At 36.9% G+C, this 20,718-nt stretch overlaps 1 protein-coding gene across 2 annotated transcripts in view; it reads right to left on the minus strand.

Annotated features, from left to right (window-relative positions):
* The window catches only part of Cfdp1 (craniofacial development protein 1), a 110,862-nt gene that overhangs the window by 82,830 nt on the left and 7,314 nt on the right, over positions 1-20,718 (minus strand). Inside the window, exons 2-4 of one of the 2 annotated variants that reach the window (XM_046434456.2) lie at positions 12,834-12,951; positions 10,609-10,819; positions 9,040-9,167 (exon numbers count right to left, since the gene is read on the minus strand). In XM_046434456.2, the coding sequence (XP_046290412.1) occupies positions 9,040-9,167; positions 10,609-10,819; positions 12,834-12,951 (457 nt within the window). Of the gene's footprint in view, positions 1-9,039; positions 9,168-10,602; positions 10,820-12,833; positions 12,952-20,718 lie in introns of both variants that reach the window. The other variant, XM_046434455.2, reaches the window with a different exon arrangement.

Genomic DNA, 20,718 nt, shown 5'->3' on the forward strand with positions numbered 1-20,718 from the left:
GCGCCACAGAGGGGGCATAAAGAATGTATAACATGTGGAGAAATCTTTATTTCTTAGTGTCAAACTCTTATCCATATTCACTAAAAACATGTTACATAAATTGGTACATTTCTCAGGGCTTTTGATAATTGACACTAATACAGATTACTCTTCAGATAGTATTCCTAGAATAACTCCGTTTTTAATAAGCAATAATAGATTTGGCTATCAAAATATCTTCACGGGGCTTGAGATATGGCTCAGGGGTAGAGCACTTGCTTATATACATGAGACCCTGGGTTCCATCCCCAGCACCACCAAACAAACAAACAGACAAAACAAAAAACAAAATCAAAACCAAAATAAACAAAAAAAAAAAATAACCCTTCAAACCTTCAAGTAGAATAGTTAAGTTATAAACCATTTCATACACAAGAGGGAACCCTTACAGGAAAAGGCCCATTATCAGCAATAACTAATGTAAGTATTTTAAGTAGAAATTCCAGTTTAACTTAATTCTCACTCAGTATTTCCTGAAGTTTTTATATGGGGAGAAACTTTTCCATGACTTATCTTTTCCAAAAGCTGAATCATTTAGGAAAGTCTGAGCTAACTGGCTCAGCTGGTTAAATGACAGGGAAAGATAAAAAGTACTATTTCCCCCCATTTCCCAAGGTAAATAAACTATCTATTTTTCAAGTAGGGAAAAACAAAACAGCAAAAACCCCAAATTTAATTAAAACAGTTATTAAAAAAACTAAAAGACTAGCTTTGTACTAACACTACCTTATGCTTATACTTACAAATTCTTCCCAGTCATCACTAGCTTTTTCTCACATTTCTTAAAGGTGTAGTAATGCTCTTAACTTGATACAAAGACAAAAAAGAAAAAGCAGAATGACATCAAGAGATTAAAAGATATGCTAAATCCACATACCAAATCTGTATATGGGTTGTCAATTAAAATTCAGATCTCTCAAGTTCCCTCAAGAGGATTCCTTATAACACCTAAATTTAAGTATAAATAATTTAAGCTTAAAAAAAAAATTGCCAACAATTAAGGTTTTTGTTCTCCTTAGGGGTAGGAGTTACAGAAGACTTTCACTTGCCCTGTCATTTATTTCTTTAACATATGACTTTTTAAAATAATAAGCATTAATTACTTTTCAAGTATAAATAAACACATGCTTGTGAGAGTATGTAATTTATGGAAAAAGTGCCTCCATATTCTTATTTCCTTATTTTCTTTTTGATAGAGACACATCACTGCCCTCTTCTGGCAAATGGTGGGAATAGTTGACTCACTAATAATCATCCAGTATTTAAAATCACCATGCATTGGCTTTCAAAAAAGAAATAAGACATTTGTGTTATATAAATATCATATTCATAAACAAGCACATAAAATTTAATTTGATCAGAAATTTAATGATTTCTCATAGCAACAGTTAGTGATCAACTTTCTGTACTCTTTATATAGAAACTTATAAATAAATCTTCCTTTAGGTATCTTGTTTTAAATTTTTTTTTAGTTGTAGATGGACACATTATCTTAGTTTTATTTATTTATTTTTTTATATGGTGCTGAGGATCGAACCCAGTGTTTCACGCATGTGAGGCAAGTGCTCAACCACTGAGCTACAATCTCAGCCCCTTTAGGTATTCGTATGTACCCCAAGACACATGAGAAATAATCCAAGCTGAGAGAGACTTAACTTCCAAAATTTTTGAAACCTATATTCTTAATGGTACGTTAGTACAGTTTCTATATTACTGTTATAGGATTTCTAAACCATTAAACACTGTCAGTGTTCTGCTACTTATTACTGGACAAGGCAAAAGCTTCCAGTATGATTTCTGGAGGCAAAATACATCATTAATTCACATCAATAATTACTTAATGAGTCCCAAAAATGATTAATTACAAAGGAAAAGGGTGTCTTACAATGGAGAATTCTGACAGATATTGCTTTAACTTATCACTACAAACATTAGTGATTAGTAATATTTAATATATTAAAATAGTAAATATCCCTGCTGGATGAGAAACATTGCTAATGTAGTGTTTTTATCTAACATAATTAATCTGAAAGTAAACATGAGAAAACAGTGCAACAATCCAAATTGAGGGGCATTCTGCAACACAAATGGTCTAGACTCTCTGTTCATTTAAGACTGGGTCTCGCTATATTGCCCAGGCTGACCTTGAGCCTCCCAACTAGCTAGAATTACATGCCAAGCTGGTAGACTCCTAAAAGATCAAATGCAGCCGGGCAGGGTGGCACATGCCTGTATTCCTAACAGCTCAGGGAGGTTGAGGTAGGAGGACCAAGAGTTCAAAGCCAGCCTCAGCAACAGCAAGGCACTAGGCAACTCAGTGAGACCCTGTCTCTAAATAAAATACAAAAATGGGCGGGGGCTGTGGCTCAGTGGCTGAGTGCCCCTGAGTTCAATCCCCAGGACACCCCCCCCAAAAAAAAGACCAAATGCAGTATTTAATCTTGGGTTAAACCTTGGACTGCATAAGAAATATAATTAGCAAGGACAACGCTGAGATAACTGGGGAAAGTCTGAATAGAATTGTGTGGGCAGCCACTCTGAATGACCATGCCTTCCAATCCTGAAGCACGAGGCTCTGACCAATCACTACAGTTCATGGTGACTTGGGTGTTGTCCCAGCTCAGATAGTAAGACTGTAGGCGTACCGGCTGGGGTTGAGTTACACTCACCTGCTCCCTTGTAATCCTACCCCTTGTGCCCTTTTATGGACAGAACTTTCTAAGAACAGTGTCCCCCCCCCCCAAAATAGCCCACTTCCAAACGTGCTCCCTCTCTCTTATTAGCCTCTCGTTGACTTTCTCTTGATCTCCCTTTTGGGGAGCTTGAGGCTGAAAGCCGGGGGAAGCCATCCTGAAGTTTGTGTAAAGGTAATTTGTGTCTGTGTTTATTTTGCATCACCACAAATTCATGAGTGACCTTAGTTCAGCTGCCCGTGCTGGACAGGGGTAACAGGCTTGTATATAGTGATACTCAAAGTATAGGCTATAAAACTACGTATTATTGGGAAAAAACACTTAAAAACAAAACAAAAAACTACCTGTTACTGGTTCAAGACAAGATGGGTACAGAAATTACGAGTACTTAGAAACCTGTTTAGCAATTTGACAGAGTCACAATATTCAAGACATGATCAGTAGTCACTGCATTAAACAAAATTAATTTAGTTAACATCAAACTTCTGAACTGAGTTGCATGCAATATAAACTGTTATCCAAAGTAAAACCACATTATAATGGGTGTAATATTTTATGGTTATTGTATCACCTGAAATCCAAAAATCTAGTGAAATAAGAATTTATGTTATTTTTATAAGCACTTTAATAACCAAGTGTGATTTTTAAAAAGCTTAGTTTAAAATTAATAATTAATTTAAGAAAGTAAAATTGGCATTATTTTTATTGCTAGTAATTTAATGACAAAACAAAGTCTTGCCCTGCTGAATGTTTCTGAAAAAAAATCACACACCTTTTTCTGAATGCAGCAACAGTAGTAAACCAGAACACTAATCAATATCATATGGGCTTGACTATGATCTTTCATGTACTGAGTCTGGGTTTTGATCATACAGTGATAAAATTATAGTGAGTTCTTTTCAGAGATGTTCTGGCTAATGGAGCAATGAATCCAATAAACTTCAGGAGCGTTTATACAAAACATAAAGAAATAAGTTCAAAGGGAGTACTCAGGCCAGGTATGGTGGCACATGCCTATAATCCCAGCAGCTTGAGAGGCTGAGGCAGGAGGATTGCGAGTTCAAAGCCAGCCTCAGCAATTTAGTGAGGCCCAAAGCAACTCAGTGAGACCCTGTCTCTAATAAAATACAAGACAGGGCTGGGGATGTGGTTCAGTGGTTGGGCACCCTTGGGGGGGGGGAGGAGGAAGAAGAAGAAGGAGAAATAGATGTAAAATTTTACACATTAACAGTGCACTGAGGTCTTCTAACAAAGGACAGTTGCTTTGTCTTTTGAGAAAGAAGCACATTTGTTTGCTAAAACTAAAAAACAAACTCATTGTCTAGATATGAGAAAAAGACTATCAATGAGTCTGCTCTGAAACATCAATAAATTCAAAGGTGATTCAAGTGTAACTTTCCAATGACAATACAGCTTGATGTAGTCAGGCTTATAATACTAAGAAAACTATAATACTAAAACTTATAATACTAAAAAAATAAAATTAACAAAGTACTTTTTTCAATGCAACTTGCAGAATGCCAGCTACTGCTAACATGAACATTCCTTTATTATATCTGTGATTTAAACAGAAAGGTAATGCAAAGTATTCTATGTAATAAAACTAGGATCACATCCTCAACAGAGGTGGTTGGTTTGTTTTGGTATTGGAGACTGAACCCAGAGATGCTTAACCACTAGGCGACATCAATTAAAAAAATCCTTTTTATTTTTTAGTTTGAGACAGGGTCTTGCTAACTGCTTAAACTGGCTTTGAACTTGACATCCTCCTGCCTCAGTCCTCGAGCTGCTGGGATTATAGGTGTGTACCACCGTGCCCAGCTCAACAGATGTGGTTTGGAGCGTGTTTGAAGAAGTATATTTTAATGTTGCAATTGCAAGAGAGAAAAACACTTTGGATTAGGAGTTTGTATTGGAAGAACAAATAAATACACTGCTTTCATCATCAAGAAAAATTTTGCTATCAAAGGAAAACTAAAAAACACAGCAAAAAATGAAGACACTATACTTAATAAAGTAGTAAAAATTGAGAATTATGTAAGGGTAGTATACTTAATTAAAAAAATTTTTTTAATTGAAGGTGGACACGATACCTTTATTTTATTTATTTATATGTAGTGCTGAGGATTGAACCCAGGGTCTCACATACACTAAGTGAGTACTCAACCAATAAGCCACAACCCCATCCCTTAATTTTTAAATTACTCTCTATTAAGAGATCAACTAAAAACTTGTATGCTGAGGTACAATGGTTATGAAAGGAAAAAATTCTGTTGAGAATGATGAACTACAAAGTAAACAGTGTTTTTAAAAGGGGGAAAAAAAAAAAGACAGGTGGGCAGGGGTTATGGCTTCAGTGGTAGAGCACTTGCCTGGAATGTGTGAAGCCCTGGGTTCAATTCTCAGCACCACACACAAATAAATAAATTACATGAAGGCCCATCAATGACTAAAAAAAAATAAAAAACAAACAAAACCTCAGATGGTCCCCAATTAGCACAATTTGCTTCAGCCATTATTGTTTTAAATAATCTTATTATTTTAAATAATCTTAGTTCTTCTATGCAAGAAAGCAATTCATCATGCTTTTCAGTAGCAAATAAATTATAAGGGTAAAAATGAGTTGTAAGCCTGAAGGAAAAAAAGTTTCTACATATTGACATGTTTCATAGAATGTTTTCAATTATATTTTCTATCAAAAGAATATCCATGGGCTGGGGCTGTAGCTCAGCGGCAGAGCACTTGCCTAGCATGTGCGTGGCACTGAGTTTGATCCTCAGCACCACATACAAATAAACAAATAAAATAAAGGCATTCTGTCTACCTATAACTACAAAAAACTAAAACTTAAAAAAAAAAAAAAAAGAATATCCATGCAGAGGAAATTCATGCATCCAGAATTCTTTATTTCCCCCACCACTAAAACATATCTTAAATTTAATTCTAACTTCCATGGGATAAATATTAGAAATGGCTATTTATATATTTTTAAAAATATCTTTATTTTGTTTATTTTTATGTGATGCTGAGGATCAAACCCAGTGCCTCACATATGCAAGACAAGTACTCTGCCGCTGAGCCCTAATCCCAGCCCCAGAAATGGTTATTGAAGAATTAAAGATGAAGCTGGGCGCAGTGATGCACGCCTGTAATCCCAGAACTCGGGAGGCTGAGACAGGAGGATCACAAGTTCAAAGCCATTCTCAGCAATGACGAGGCACTAAGTAACTCAGTGAGACCCTGTCTCTAAATAAAATACAAATAGGACTGGGGATGTGGCTCAGTGGTAGAGTGCCCTTGGGTTCAATCCCCAGTACCAAAAAAAAAAAAAAGAAGAAGAATTAAAAATGAACTTTGAAAATACAATATCATTAGTTTCATTCTGCATAAAAGTAAAAATAAAAATCCTGAACTTAATGAAACTGCTTTAAAGTGTAGACTTCCATTCCCATGAAAATATACTGAGTTTCTTTATGATGACTGGAATTGGGGGAGGGGGGGGCCAGGGAGTCAAACCTAGAACCTCAAGCATGGTAGGCAAGTACTTTACCACTAAGCTACATCCCCAACCCTGAACTATATATATACTTTTAAAAGAAAACCAACACAAATCCAAACACAAGGATGCACACCTGTAATCCCAGCTACTCAGTAAGCTAAGGCAGGAGGATCCCAAATTCAAGGCCAGCCAGGGCAAAATTAGCAAGATTCTGTCTCAAACAATAAAATAAAAAGGCAGCCAGGCAAGGTGCTATACACCTGTAATTCCTATGATGCAGGAGGATTAAGAGTTCAAAGCAGCCTCAGCAATTTAATGAGGTCCTGTCTCAAATCAAAATATAAAAAGGGGGCTGGGGATATGGCTCAAGCGGCAGCGCGCTTGCCTGGCATGCATGCGGCCCAGGTTCGATCCTCAGCACCACATACAAAAAAAATGTTGTGTCCGCTGAAAACTAAAAAATAAATATTAAAAAAAAAATTCTCTCTTAAAATAAATAAATAAATAAATTAATTAATTAATTAATTAAAAGGGCTGGGATTGTGGCTCAGAGGTAGAGCGTTCCCCTATCATGTGTGAGGCCCTGGGTTTGATCCTCAGCAGCACATAAAAATAAATAAAATAAAGGTGTTGTGTTCAACTACAACTAAAAAGTATATATTTAAACAACAACAACAACAACAAAAAAGGGGCTGGGATGTTGAATGATTTCCTACCATGTGCAATGCCCTGGATTCAATCCCCCAATATAGGAAATAAGAAGAAAAAAATAAAAGAGGAAAGGGGCACAGAAATAATAAACATATACATTTCCCACAGGATAGTGCTGTGACCAATCCAACTTATATTAGACAAACTATAAAAAATGAATTCTCACAATAGAAACTTTAAATATTAAAACAGTATTATTCAGAATGTGTGTCTGATGTTTGAGAACAAATATTTCACTCTATTTATTTTGTTTCAATTACAGAATAATAAAAGGTGCAACACTTTCAATGAACAGCCTGTATTCTTTTCAAATTACTTAGGGTTTTTTTCTCTATTGTAGTGGAGTTTAAATCCAATGACTTGCATGTGCTAGATAAGCACTCTCCAAGAGCAATAAATATCCCCAGACCTTTTTATTTCATTTTGTGACGGGGCTCACTAAATTGCTGAGGCTGGTCTGAAACTTGCAATCCTCCTGCCTCAGCCTCTTGAGTAGTGGGACTATAGTCAAGAAATATCATACATTGTTGCTTTGGTTCATTTTGTCTCCAATACTGAAATGGAATTTTATGTTTGTTTAATATTATCAAAAACTGGGGCTTGTATTTTATATATCTTTTTAAATTATTTTTCTAGCAATTTCTTTTTATTGTGTTTTACAAAAATATTTGTCTGCAACAGATTGAACAATTTAAATCATAAGAGAGTAAGCTAACGTTAAATTTACTGATGTAAGTGCTATATTAGGTTACAAAGAAGAATATCTGTTTTTAGGAGACATATTAAAGTACTAAGAAGGAAGTATTACAATGTATAAAAGTCATTCTCAGATGGCTCCTATAAGGTTAAAAAAACAAACAAACAAATCCATATAGAAATAGAGAGGCAAAACATTAGCCATTGGTGGATCTGACTACAGTGAGTGTTGTAGTATAACAGTTAATACCAAATTCTGATTTCCAAAATGTATTTTCACTGTATATAATACAGTTGGCCTTCTGTATCAGTGGGTTCTACATCTGGTAGATTCAACCAAGTATAGATAGAAAACATTCAGGAAAAAAAACTGCATCAGTGCAGAACATGTACAGACATTTTCCTTGTCATTATTCCCTAAACAATACAGCTATTAACATAATATTTACATTGTATTAGGTATTATAAGTAATTTGGAGGTGATTTAATGTATACAGGAGGTTATACTTAAGTTATATGCAAAGACTATGCCATTTTTATTTGAGACTTGAGCATCTACAACCTTTGGCATCCTCAGGAGGTCCTGGAACCAATCTCCCATGGATACTGAGGGATAACTGTAATTGTCAGAAAACAGGTATCATTTTCAAGAATAATTTCAGCCCAGGTGTAGTGGCATTGTAAATTCCAGCAACTCAAGGGCCAAGGCAGGATTGTGAGTATAAAGACAGACTTAGCAACTTTAGCAAGGCCTGTCTCAAAACAAAAATGCAAAAGGGCTGGGAATGTGGCTCAGTAGTTAATCCCCAGTACCACACACACACAAAAAAAAAAAAAAAATTAGGGGAAAGTCTATTTTCAGAGAGTTCCTAATTTGTTACTGTCAAAGAAAATAAATGAAACCAACTACAGAATTACTTATTGGCATTTCATCTGTTCTCATTTAGCTCAAAATTATAGATTTGCTGTTTTCACATAATAAATTTAAGTAAATGAGAAAAAATTCCAGGCATGTAGCTCTTACCTATAACAGCCAGAAGGCTAAAGTTGTCATGACCCTAAGCCCTACTATTTTCCTAAAGTATAGTAAACAAACCTTACAACCCAATTCAAACAATACTGGAATCAAATTTCTCTTTTCAATTTTTATCTGATTTCAGAGACCTCACTGTGGATTCTATTTCACAGTTGAGGAAAGTAACAGAAATAATGACTTACGCAAAGTCACAAAGCACAGCAATGAGCAAGTAGAAATATAAACTCTTCTGATTTTAGTTGGACTGAGGCTGTATTGCTATAGTGCGCTGATTTTAGTTGGACTGAGAAAAGATGTCTAATACCATTTAGAAAGTTGCTCATTTTGAAAAGCGTAAATTTTAAAGTTTGTAAAGATTCTCTTACCTCACTTCTTCACCAGCAAAATCAAACACTTTGGTGATTTTAACTTTTTCGGTTTCTTTAGGTTTCTCTAGCTCCTCTGCTTTGACCAACAATTTACTTGAACTCATCTCTTCAGTCTCCTCTCCTGTCTATGGAAAAAAGCAAGAAATGCAATTAGTTTCATCAAAGTATGAACCTATAAGAGTCATCTAAACATGCTGCTTATGGTTATCTCAATGTTTCATCTCTAATTAGTCAATGATTTCTTTATTGGGAATTTATTTGATTAAAAGGCTTCAGGATTTTTTTGAAGAACAGCTGAGATGTGATCCCAAGGCAATTTTTTTCTTTTTTAATTTTAGTTGTAGTTGGACACAATACCTTTATTTTACTTATTTATTTTTATGTGGTGCTGAAGATTGAACCCAGTGCTTCGCACATGCTAGGCAAGCACTCTACCACTGAGCCACAGCCCCAGTCCCCCCAAGGCTATTTTTAAAGTTTGAAATTTGTGTCCAGTAGGTAGTTTTATTTTAAGGCAATATAATTGAAAAAAATAAACTCACTGTCCATCAGTGAACACTGTAAGTCCACCATATAGCTTGTCCTTAAGCTGGTTTTTCAATAATTGTCTTTCTGTTCTAATCTTACCCTTTCTGTTCAAATCTTAATATTTGTTTTATTTTATTAGAGCATTATAATTATACATAGTAGCTGAATTCATCCGGACAAAATCACATGCATAGAATTTGATTTCAGTTCATGATCTCCTCTCTTCCTCCCATCCTCTCCCATCCCCTGCTCTGCACTGCTTCTCTATCCTCTACTCTGCTAGATTTCCTTTTGTTCATCTATTTTTATTAGTTGTTTTTAGTTATACATACAGGGAAAATTCCCTGTGGTGTATTTATATATACACATAGCATGATTTTTTAAGAATTCACTCCGTACTGCCTCCCCTTTCCTGTCCCTCTGTTCTGCCTCTTGATCTTCTATGCTACTGATCTTCCCTGTATCTTTATGTTATCCTATCTTTACTTCTTCCTTTCCTTTACTTTAGTCTAACTTCCACAAATGAAAGAAAACATTTGACCTTTGAGTTTCTGAGTCTTATTTTACTTAGCATGATGTTCTCCATTTCCATTAACTAGCAAATACCATAAATTCATTCCTCTTTATGGCTGAGTATATATACCATAATTTCTTAATTCATTCATTTATTGACAAACATCTAGGTTTATTCCATAATTTAGCGATTACGCAGCTATTAACAATGAGGTGACTGTATTGCTATAGTGTGCTGATTTTAGTTCTTTTGGAAAATCAACAAAGTGTAGGATAGCTGGGTCACACAGTGGTTCCATTTCCAGTTTTTTTAGGAATCTCCATACTGAGAAAGGCTTCTTTTCATAAAATATAGAGTGCTTTTGCTTTTCACCAGTAAACTTACAATCAAAAGGCATCTATCTAGTCTGCTTTCTGTTTAAGATTCAAACTCAGTTTATAAATTAAAAAAAAAAAAATTATCTGGGAACCCTAGGGTATTTCTGGAGATGCTATCATACCATTCATCTCCAGCCTCACCTTCACCTGTGTACTAGAGGGCAATTTTGATTTTGGTCCCACGTCGTTGAGGAAGCTGGCCCAGAGCTCATCCTCCTTCTTTTTCCTTGCATCCTCTGATCCAGTCCCTTTTTCCTGTTCTTCTGTTTCATCTTCCTCCTCACTGCTACTTCCTCCAGATTCAGCCTTGGCATCTTCTTCTTCCTCTTCTAACAAGAGGCCACTTTGTTTTCTCTTCCTAATCATCAATAGTCACAAGAAAAGCAAGACAAGACAGATAAGGCAAAATGTTTTGTTACCCCTTCCTCAATTCCAAATGTAATTCTGTATACCTGAAAAAAAAAAAAAAATTAGATCTGGGACTACTAGATCTAGGGGAGTGGGGAACAGAAAAGATAAACAAATATTTTATAGAAGATTTGAGCTCTTACTGTTAGCATCTTCCCCAATCACTTGGAATCATTATATAGTGTTCTAAGTCAGGACTAGCTATTTTCATTTAAAAACAAACAAAACAAAACCCAAAATCACCTCACAGAATTAATCTGTTCAAAACAGTGTTTTTGTTTTTGAACTGGGGATTTAACCCAGAGGTACTTTACCATAAGTCACATCCCCAGTCCTTTTTTTAAATTTGGAGACAAGGTCTAAGTTGCATAGGACCTTGCTAAGTTGATTAGGACCTCGCTTAGTTGTGGAGGCTGGCCTTGAATGTGCAATCTCTGTGCCTCAACCTTCTTGACTCTGTGATTACAAGAATGTGCCGCTGCACCCAGCTATTTGTGTTATTTCTTCTAGAAGTTCTCAGGGCAAAATATATATCAGTGTTTTGTTCTACTTTCTGAAGATATGAAAGCTGGAATAGAGACAAAAGAACTAGGTCCAAAGCGGCTGGGGTGTGGCTCAGTGGTAGAGCACTTGCCTCCCACGTGTGAGGCACTGGGTTTGATCCTCAGCATCACATAAAAGTAAATAAACAAAATAAGGATACTGTGTCCATGTATAACTAAAAAATATTTTAAAAAAAAAGAACCAGGGCCAAGACTTATAAAATATATTGCTTTCACTAATACTTTGATTTTAAGTGAATTATCTAAATCTAAAATTCTTTTTTTCCTTTTTATCAATTATAATCTGCTTTTTGATTCAATGCCCAGGAAAACAAAAAGCAGTGAAGTAAAATACTTCCATAGAAGATGTCCCTGAGTTAAATTACCTATCAAAATTTTCCTAATTCTGATGGAAATGTAATTCAGTATAGGCTTATGAAAGAAAAATTGCTAGGTCAGGCATGGTTGCGCACGCCTATAACCCCAGTAGCTTGGGAGGCTGAGCAAGGAGGATATCAGCCTCAGCAAAAGCAAGGCACTAAGCAACTCAAGGAGACCCTGTCTCTAAAGAAAATACAAAATTGGGCTGGACATGTGGCTCAATGGATGAGTACCCCCCTGAGCTCAATCCCTGGTACCAAAAAAAAAAAAAAAAAAGATTGATAAAAAAAAATTGAACTGCACATAACCTTAGATCAAACAATTCTACATGTACAAATCTGACTTACATGTATACAAAGACATGTACAAAAACTATTTACTACAAAAACTAGATACGATCTAAATGTTCCTCAATGAGAGGATGCACAAGTCAAGTAAGGCCTGTCAGTGCAATGTATGTTTAAATGTACTGCGGTGGTACCATTTCCAACTTGTAAAACAATGACAGTGAAAAACAATAGAGAGTGTTGTAAAATAAACAGGGTAGGACATATATATATATCCTTGTTATACACGGACAGAACATCTTTGGTAACATTCTTCTTCAAGGCTAGAAACAAGGTATACATTAATAGTTTTGTTTTAACCATATACACATTTTACTTATTAGGCTTCTTTGTTTAATTAACCCTAAATATTTTGCCAGATATGTTAGTACACTCCTGTGATCCCAGCAACTCAAAACACTGAGGCAAAAGGATCGAAAGTTCAAGGTCAGCCCAGGTAACACCCCTGGGATTCAATCCCCAGTGGCACACACACACAAAAATAAGTAAATAAATAAAAATAAACCTAAAAATTTTAAAGCTTATCCGAGACCAAGAATTTATTTCTAAAATACCAGCAAATGTTTTCTTCAAAAAAAAAAAAAAAGGGTCAGAAACCCTGGCCATAAGAAATCTTATCATCAGACTAATCTCAGCAATTAGGATGACTGTAGCATAAGCCCCTGACTTCTAGGGAACTTGAGAGCAACATCACCTGGCCGGAATGCTCTGAGCCTTTCTCTGTTTCCCTTTGGGTTTCTGTGTCTGCTCTTCACCATCCACTTCATCTTCCTTCACTAATTCATTTACGTCATCTTCACTATACTCTCCACCTGAAATCACATAACAGGGTGGTCAGACAGATAGGAAAGAAAGATTTTTCACATCAAGATGAAACATTTTCATTAAAAAAAAAAAAAAAAGTCCTGTATTTTTCTTCATTCTTAACCTAAAATGTCATTTCCTTAGGGAAGACTTCTCTGTCCCTGGAGACTAGGCTGTTTTCCTAATCCTTGGCTTCCATAGCAGTCCTTTCCCCTCCCTAATTCATTCCCATATAGTAAAGGTTCGAAATTTCTGCTATGCTGTTGTTCACTTTTTGAAGTCATGGACACTGCCTGTCTTGATATGTAAATATTTGCTTAACAAATGAGTGAATGAACAAATGAATGGAGATTCTAAGTCTACTAATATACTTTTTGAAGAAGAAATTAATGTTCCCGTCTCATCTCAAATATAATAACAAAGACACCTTGTCTTGTCCACAAATGGGGTTTAGAAAGAAACTTAAAGACTTTCAGTTAAATATAGCAGAAAAAACAAAAAAAAATCTATGTTCTATCTTCAGACACTGATATTCAAGGGTTCCCAGCAAGTGTTGTCTAGATGCCCCCAGTCTGGCCACCCTCTGTGGACACCAGTCAATAAACCAAACCTACAAAGAGGTTCAACTTCTATTTGAAGTGCACACACCAAATGTACAGCTGAAATGAATCTGATCTAGAGCTCCACGAAATGACACATAGTAAAACAGGACGCAGCTTGAGGAACAAATCATGGCCAGCATCCCAGAAGGTCTCCTGTATCTGCTTCCAGTCACCACTCACTGTCCCCACTCCAAAGGTAACCACTATCTTGACATTTAACACCACAGGTTAGTTTTTGCCTGTTTTTTGAATTTTAACCAAACAGAGGCCTCAATGTACTTTTTTGTCTAACTCAACAGTATGCCTGTTAGTCACCATATTGCTACAACTCGCTGTAGTTTATACATTCCATTCCTGAACAGTATTTCACTGTATGACTACACCACAAGTTATTTATATATTCTATTGTTGAAGGACATTTGTGTTATTTCCTCTTTGGAGCTATTTTGATACTCCTATATACATCTAATCAGCTTTTAAGTACTTCACTCACAATGAATCAATGACCCCCAAACACCTGAGGAAAGCCTCCAACACGACAGGCAAGATTCAAAGAGAATAAGAGGAAATAATCAGTGCAGGAATCAAAGTGGAAAAAAACCACCAAAAACCTTAAATATTGTGTCCACCTATAACTAAAAAATAAATATTCTTTAAAAAAAAGATATAAGAAGAAATGGGCTGGGGTTGTGACTCAGTTCAATTTTCAGCACCACATATAAATAAATAAAATAATTAGGCTGGGCATGCTGGTGCACGCCTGCAATCCCAGCAACTTGGGAGGCTAAGGCAGGAGGATTGCAAGTTCAAAGCTTGCCCCAGCAACTTAGCAAGGCCTTAAGCAACTCAGGGAGACTCTGTCTCTAATAAAATATAAAAAAGGGCTGGGGGGGCTGGGGTTGTGGCTCAGCGGTAGAGCACTCACTTCACACGTGTGAGATCCTGGGTTCGATCCTCAGCACCACATAAAAATAAATAAGCAAAATAAAGATATTGTATCCATGTATAACTAAAAAAATATTTAAAAGGGGGGGGGGCGGGGCTAGAGATGTGGCTCGGTGGCTAAGCACCCCTAGGTTCAATCACTGGCACCAACATAAACCGACAGATAAATAGATAAATAAGTAAATAAAGGTCCATCAGCAACTAAAAAAATTTTTTTTAAAAAAAGGTAAGAGATGGTAGTATCCATGAAATAAGATGACTTAATTTAGAAAACAAAACTCTTGGGCTGGAGATATAGCTCAGTTAGTAGAGTGCTTGCCTTGCATGCACAAGGCCCTGGGTTCAATCCCCAGCACCACAATAAATAAATAAGTAAATAAATAAATTCTTAAAAACTAAAAAAAAAGATAGCAGAGATTTAAAAACAGATAAGGAGATAGGCATGTGAAAACCTAGAGAATAAGCATCTCTTTCTCTCACACACAAACATACACACTCTCAATATGAGGGTCCCAAAAAGGGAAATCAGTTTGATATCCCCAACACCAAGCAAGAACTAATTAATGAAAGAATTTCATAAGAGAAGCAAGTTTCAGGTTAATATGGCAGTGTGAACACACATGAAAGTGTGCTTCCTTATACCTCCATAAATAAACTGCAGCCAAAAGAATTTTTCATAGGACCCACAATGCTGAAGAGAAAAGGCAAGAAGACAACAGCCACATTTTCCTGAAACCTGGAGAAGAACTTTTAACTGCAAGCAGGTCTGGAGAAAGTAAAAGACTAAACTGATGGAAGATGTAGACTCCTCAAGAGGCATATGGACCAACAGCATCAGCTGCCTCTGGAACCAGGGGTGAAGGTGAGTGCTCCAAATAGGGGAAAAGCTGTATGCAGAGCAGCAGTTAGAACCTTTATCCTCCACAGTTCTAAGCCATGGGCCTGTACCACCTCCACCCACCAGTAGGAGTCTGAAGATTTTATTGAAAAGGAATCCAAGGTTTCTGGACAGGTGATGCCAAGCACAGGTGAAGGCACAAAGACTCTAAAGAACTCGAGTATTAAGTGACCAACATAAATGCTATGACTAAATACTGAGAGTCCCAGAAGTACTGCCTTTTCCATAGTCAGATTTTGCTTTCTACTCAAGCGTTTTGAGGCTGATATACCCATAAAGAAAAGCAAGAGGTACACAGGAGTTTCCAAGGAGCCAATATTCTAGTTCTTAAACTGGGTAGTGAATACATGGATATTAAATTCAATTCTATGTATACAGCTCACATTTTTTATTAATTAATCTGTTTATTCTAGTTAGGTACATATGACAGCAGAATGCATTTTGATTCATTGTACATAACTGCAGCACAACTTTTCATTTCTCTGGTTGTACATGATATAGCATTGCACCATATGTGCAGTCACACATGTACCTAGGGTAATGATGTCCTTCTCTTTCCACCATCTTTTCTGCCCAAAAGCCCCCTCCACCCCCTTTGCCCAAAATTCCTCCATTTTTCCCATGCTCCCCTGCCCCCGCCCCTCCCACCCCCACCCCTTTATGGATCCCCTGCCATTTATCAGAGAGAACATTTGGCCTTTGGTTTTTTGGGATTGGCTTACTTTGCTTATATAGTCCACATTTTTATAATGTAAGAAAAGCTAGGTAAAAGCTGGCATATGCTTTAATCCCAGCTACTGGGGCGACTGAAGCAGGAGGATCACAAGTTCAAGGCCAGTCTTAGCACTTAGTAAAACCCTGTCTCAAAAATAAAAAGGGGAAAAAAAAAGAATAAAAGGGAGGGCTGGGGTTGTGGCTCAGTGGTAGAGTGCTAGCTTAGCATGCATGAGGCACTGGATTTGATCCTCAATACCACATAAAAATAAAATAAAGGTATTGTGTCCACCTATAACTAAAAATATATATGTTAAAAAAAAAAAAACAGATATGGTGGCACATGCCTTTAATCCCAGCAACTTGGGAGGCGGAGGTAGGAGGATTATGAGTTCAAAGCCAGCTTCAGCAACTTAGCAAGGCACGTGCAACTCAGTGGGATCCTATCTCTAAATAAAATATTGTAAAAAGCTGAGGAGGGCTGGGGTTGTGGCTCAGTGGCTCAGTGGTAGAGTGCTCATCTAGCCTGCACGAGGCCCTGGGTTCGATCCTCAGCACTACATAAAAACAAATTAATTAATTAAAGATACTGTATCCAACTACAATTAAAATAAATAAATAAATTTTTAAAAAGGTCTGGGGATGTGTCTCAGTGGTTAAGCACCCCTGGGTACAATTGCCAGTACAAAAAAAAAAAAGAATAAAAAGGACAGGATGCAGCTCAGTAGTAGAACATCTGCCTATCATGTGCAAGGCCCTGGGTTTAACTGCCAGGACAGGAGAGAGGGAATGGGAAAGAGAAGGAAAGAAAAAGAACAGTACAAAATACTATAAAAGGATAATTATTGTTATGCAAATACTGTTTGCACAAACAAAACTATGAAGTAACCAGCACACTCATGATTCTGCAATTTTGTCAGGTATTGCCAAATTCTAACAAATACCTCATGAAAGAGAATTTGGCGATATCCAATAAAATTAGATAAATGTATTTACCTTTCAATTCAGCAATCTCACGGAATTCTATCCCAGATTATGTAATAGATTATCCACTCCAAAGGATTAGAGGGGCTGGGTGCAGTGTTGTGCCTAGAGTCCTAGCAATCAAGAGGCTGAGATGGGAGGACTGTTCCAGTCCATGAATTCAAGACCAGCCTGAGCAGCACAGTGAGAACCCCATCTCAAAAAAGAAAATTAAAATGAAATGAAATAAAATAAAATAGCCCAACCACAGTGGTGCACACCTGTAATCCCAGTGACTCAGGAGGCAGGAGGATCTCAAGTTTGAGACCAACCTCAGCAGTTTAGCTTAGGCCCTATAAGCAACTTGGCAAGACCCTGTCTCAAAAAATAAAAAGGACTGGGGATGTGATTCAGTGGTAAAGTGCCCCAGGGGTTCAGTCCCCAGTACCCTCCTAAAAAAAGGATATTATAACTTAGTACAGTTAATCTTAAAATAAAAATTTTGGTGGCAATCTATAATTTTGGGGGAGAGGTACCGGGTATTGAACTAAGGGGCGAGCGACCACTGAGCCACATTCCCAGCCCTATTTTTGTATTATATTTAGAGACAGAGTCTCACTGAGTTGCTTAGCACCTCACTTTTGCTGAGGCTGGCTTTGAACTTGTGACCCTCCTGTCTCAGTCTCCCGAGCTGCTAGGATTACAGGTGTGTGCCACAGTTCCAGGCTATAATTTTTTTTTTAAAGGTGACTGATTGAATAGAATGTGGTACATCTATAAGGAAAATATTAGCCAGGCATGGTGGCTCATGCCCGAAATCCCAGCAACCCAGGAGGCTGAGTCAGGAGGATCACAAGTTCTAGAGCAGCCTCAGCAATTTGGCAAAACCCGGTCTCAAAATAAAAACTAAGGGGCTAGGGATGTGGCTCAAACGGTAGAGCGCTCTCCTGGCATGCGTGCAGCCCGGGTTCGATCCTCAGCACCACATACAAACAAAGATGTTGTGTCCGCTGAAAACTAAAAATAAATTAAAAAATATTTTAAAAAAATAAAAAATAAAAAGGACTGGGGAAGCAGTTCAGTGGTGGGAGCTCCTGGGTTCAATCCCCAGTAGAAAGAAAGACACAAATATTATACATCCATTAAAAAGAATGCACAGGCTTTAGGATATACTACTAAAATACCTACATAAATACTAATCCTTTTTGTGATATATACTTTCTATCTAGCTCTGTCCACTGAAGCAGCACAGAATGTATATCACTCTGGCAGACATGTGCATTTCTAAAGTTTAAACTGCATTTTATTTTTTATTTATTTTTCCCACATTTTTTATTGGTACACTGTAGTTGTACATACTGATGGGATTATTGCTACATATTTGTATATGCACACGATATACAACATGATAATGTAATTAGGCCAACATCACTCCACAGTACTTCTCCCACCTCCCACCCCTGGATTCCTTTCCTCTACTCATCTCCTTTGATTTTTCACGAGTTCCACCCCCACTTTCCTTTTCCTTTTCCCTCTCTAGATTCCACATGAGAGAAAATATACAATGCTTAACCTTCTGAGTTTGATTCATCTCACTTAACAAGATGGTCTCTATAGTTTCATCCATTTTCTAGAAAATGCCATAATTTCATTTTTCTTTATGGCTCAATAAAAACTCCACTGTGTATATAGTACATTCTCTTTATCCATTCATGAACACCTACGCTGGTTCCATACCACAACTGTTGAATTGTACTGCTATAAACATGGGTATGATGTATCACTGTAGTATGATGACTTTAATTCTTCAAGATAAATATAGAGGAGTGATATAGCTGGGTCATATGGTGTTTCCATCCTACTCTTTTGAGGAACCTCCATACTGATTTCCATAGTGGTTGTACAAATTTATAGTCCCACCAGCAGTACAAAATTGTTCCTTTTACACTTTTGAAACAGAGTCTCACTAAGTTGCTTCAGATCTCACTAAATTGCTGAGGCTGGCTTTGAACTTGTGATTCTCCTACCTCAGGCTCTTGAGCCAATGGGATTGCAGGTGTGCACCACCATGCCCAGGTATTACCACAATTTAAATTCTTTTTATATTTATTTTTTAATATTTATTCTAAAAAAATTATTGATATCATTGAAAGGAAAAAAATCTGCTGGGTGTGGTGTCAGCACTTCTCATTATTCGTATACTTTCTTTTTAATATTTGTAGTTGTAGATGGACAGAATGCCTTTATTTTATTTTTATGTGGTGCCAAGGATCGAACCCAGTGCCTCATGCATGATAGGCAAGCGCTATGCTGCTGAGCTACAGCCCCAGTCCCAGCCCATATTATTTGTATTCTCGCTGACTACCATTCTGGCTGGTGTGAGATGAAATCTCAGTGTAGTTTCTTTCTTTCTTTTTAAAAATCTTTTTATAAAAATTAATTACTAATTAACTTTTTAATGTGGTGCAGAGGATCCAGCCCAGTACCTTACATGTGTGAGGCAAGTGCTCTACCACTGAGCTACAGCCCCAGCCCTCAGTGTAGTTTTGATTTGCATTACCCTAATAGCTAATAATGTTGAACATTTTTTCATGTTTATTGACCATTTGTACTTCTTTTGAAAGTATGTTTAATTCATTTGCCTATTTATTAATTGGGTTACTTGACTTTTTGGTGTAAAGGGTGTTTTTTGCATTCTTTATACATTATTTTTAAAATATTTTTTAAGTTGCTGATGGGCCTTTATTTTATTCATTTATTTTTATGCAGTGCTGAGAATCAAACCCAGTGCCTCACACATGTGAGGCAAGCACTCTACCACTGAGCCACAACCCAGCCCACATTCTTTATATGTTCTTGATATGAATCCTGTCAGAAGACTAGGTAGCAAAGATTTTTCTCCCATTTTGTAGGTTCTCTCTTTACATTCCTAGTTGTTTTGTTTGCTGTGCAGAAGTTTTTTATTTGATACCATCCCATTTATTAACTCTTGGCATTATTTAATGAGTTTTAGGGGTCCTACTGAGAAAGTTGTTCCCTGTGCTTATACGCTGAAGTGTTGACCCTACATTTTCTTCTAGGAGTTGAATAGTCTTCCTTGCCTTCCCCACTTCCTTCATACTGGGGATCGAATCCAGGGTGCTCCACCACTTAGCAATCCCCCAGACCTTTTTATTTTATTTGAGAGAGGTTCTTGATAAGTTGCTCAGGCTGGCCTTGAACTAGTGGTCCTCCTACCTCAGCCTCCCCAGTTGCTGGGATTAGAGGCATGTGACACCACACCCAGCAGATATTTTTCATTTCAACCACATCATTAATTTTTAGAATAAATATTAAAAAATAAATTTTTTAAAAAATTTAAATTGTGGTAACAGCTGGGCATGGTGGTGCACACCTGTAATCCCATTGGCTCTAGAGCCTGAGGTAGGAGAATCACAAGTTCAAAGCCAGTCTCAGCAATTTAGTGAGGTCCGAAGCAACTTAGTAAGAGACTGTCTCAAAATAAAATATAAAAAATAGGCTGGGGATGTGGTTTAGTGGTTAAGTGCCCATGGGTTCAATTCCTGATACCAAAATAAACAAATAAATAACTGTTCTAACAACCCAGCTTGGTCACTCATGTCGGTAATCCCAGCAATTTGGGAGGCTGAGGT

The sequence above is a fragment of the Marmota monax genome, unplaced genomic scaffold (assembly GCF_021218885.2).
Source record: "Marmota monax isolate L192 unplaced genomic scaffold, Marmota_monax_Labrador192_F-V1.1 WCK01_AAM20220418_F8-fsc00024, whole genome shotgun sequence".
NCBI classification, from domain to species: Eukaryota; Metazoa; Chordata; class Mammalia; order Rodentia; family Sciuridae; genus Marmota; species Marmota monax.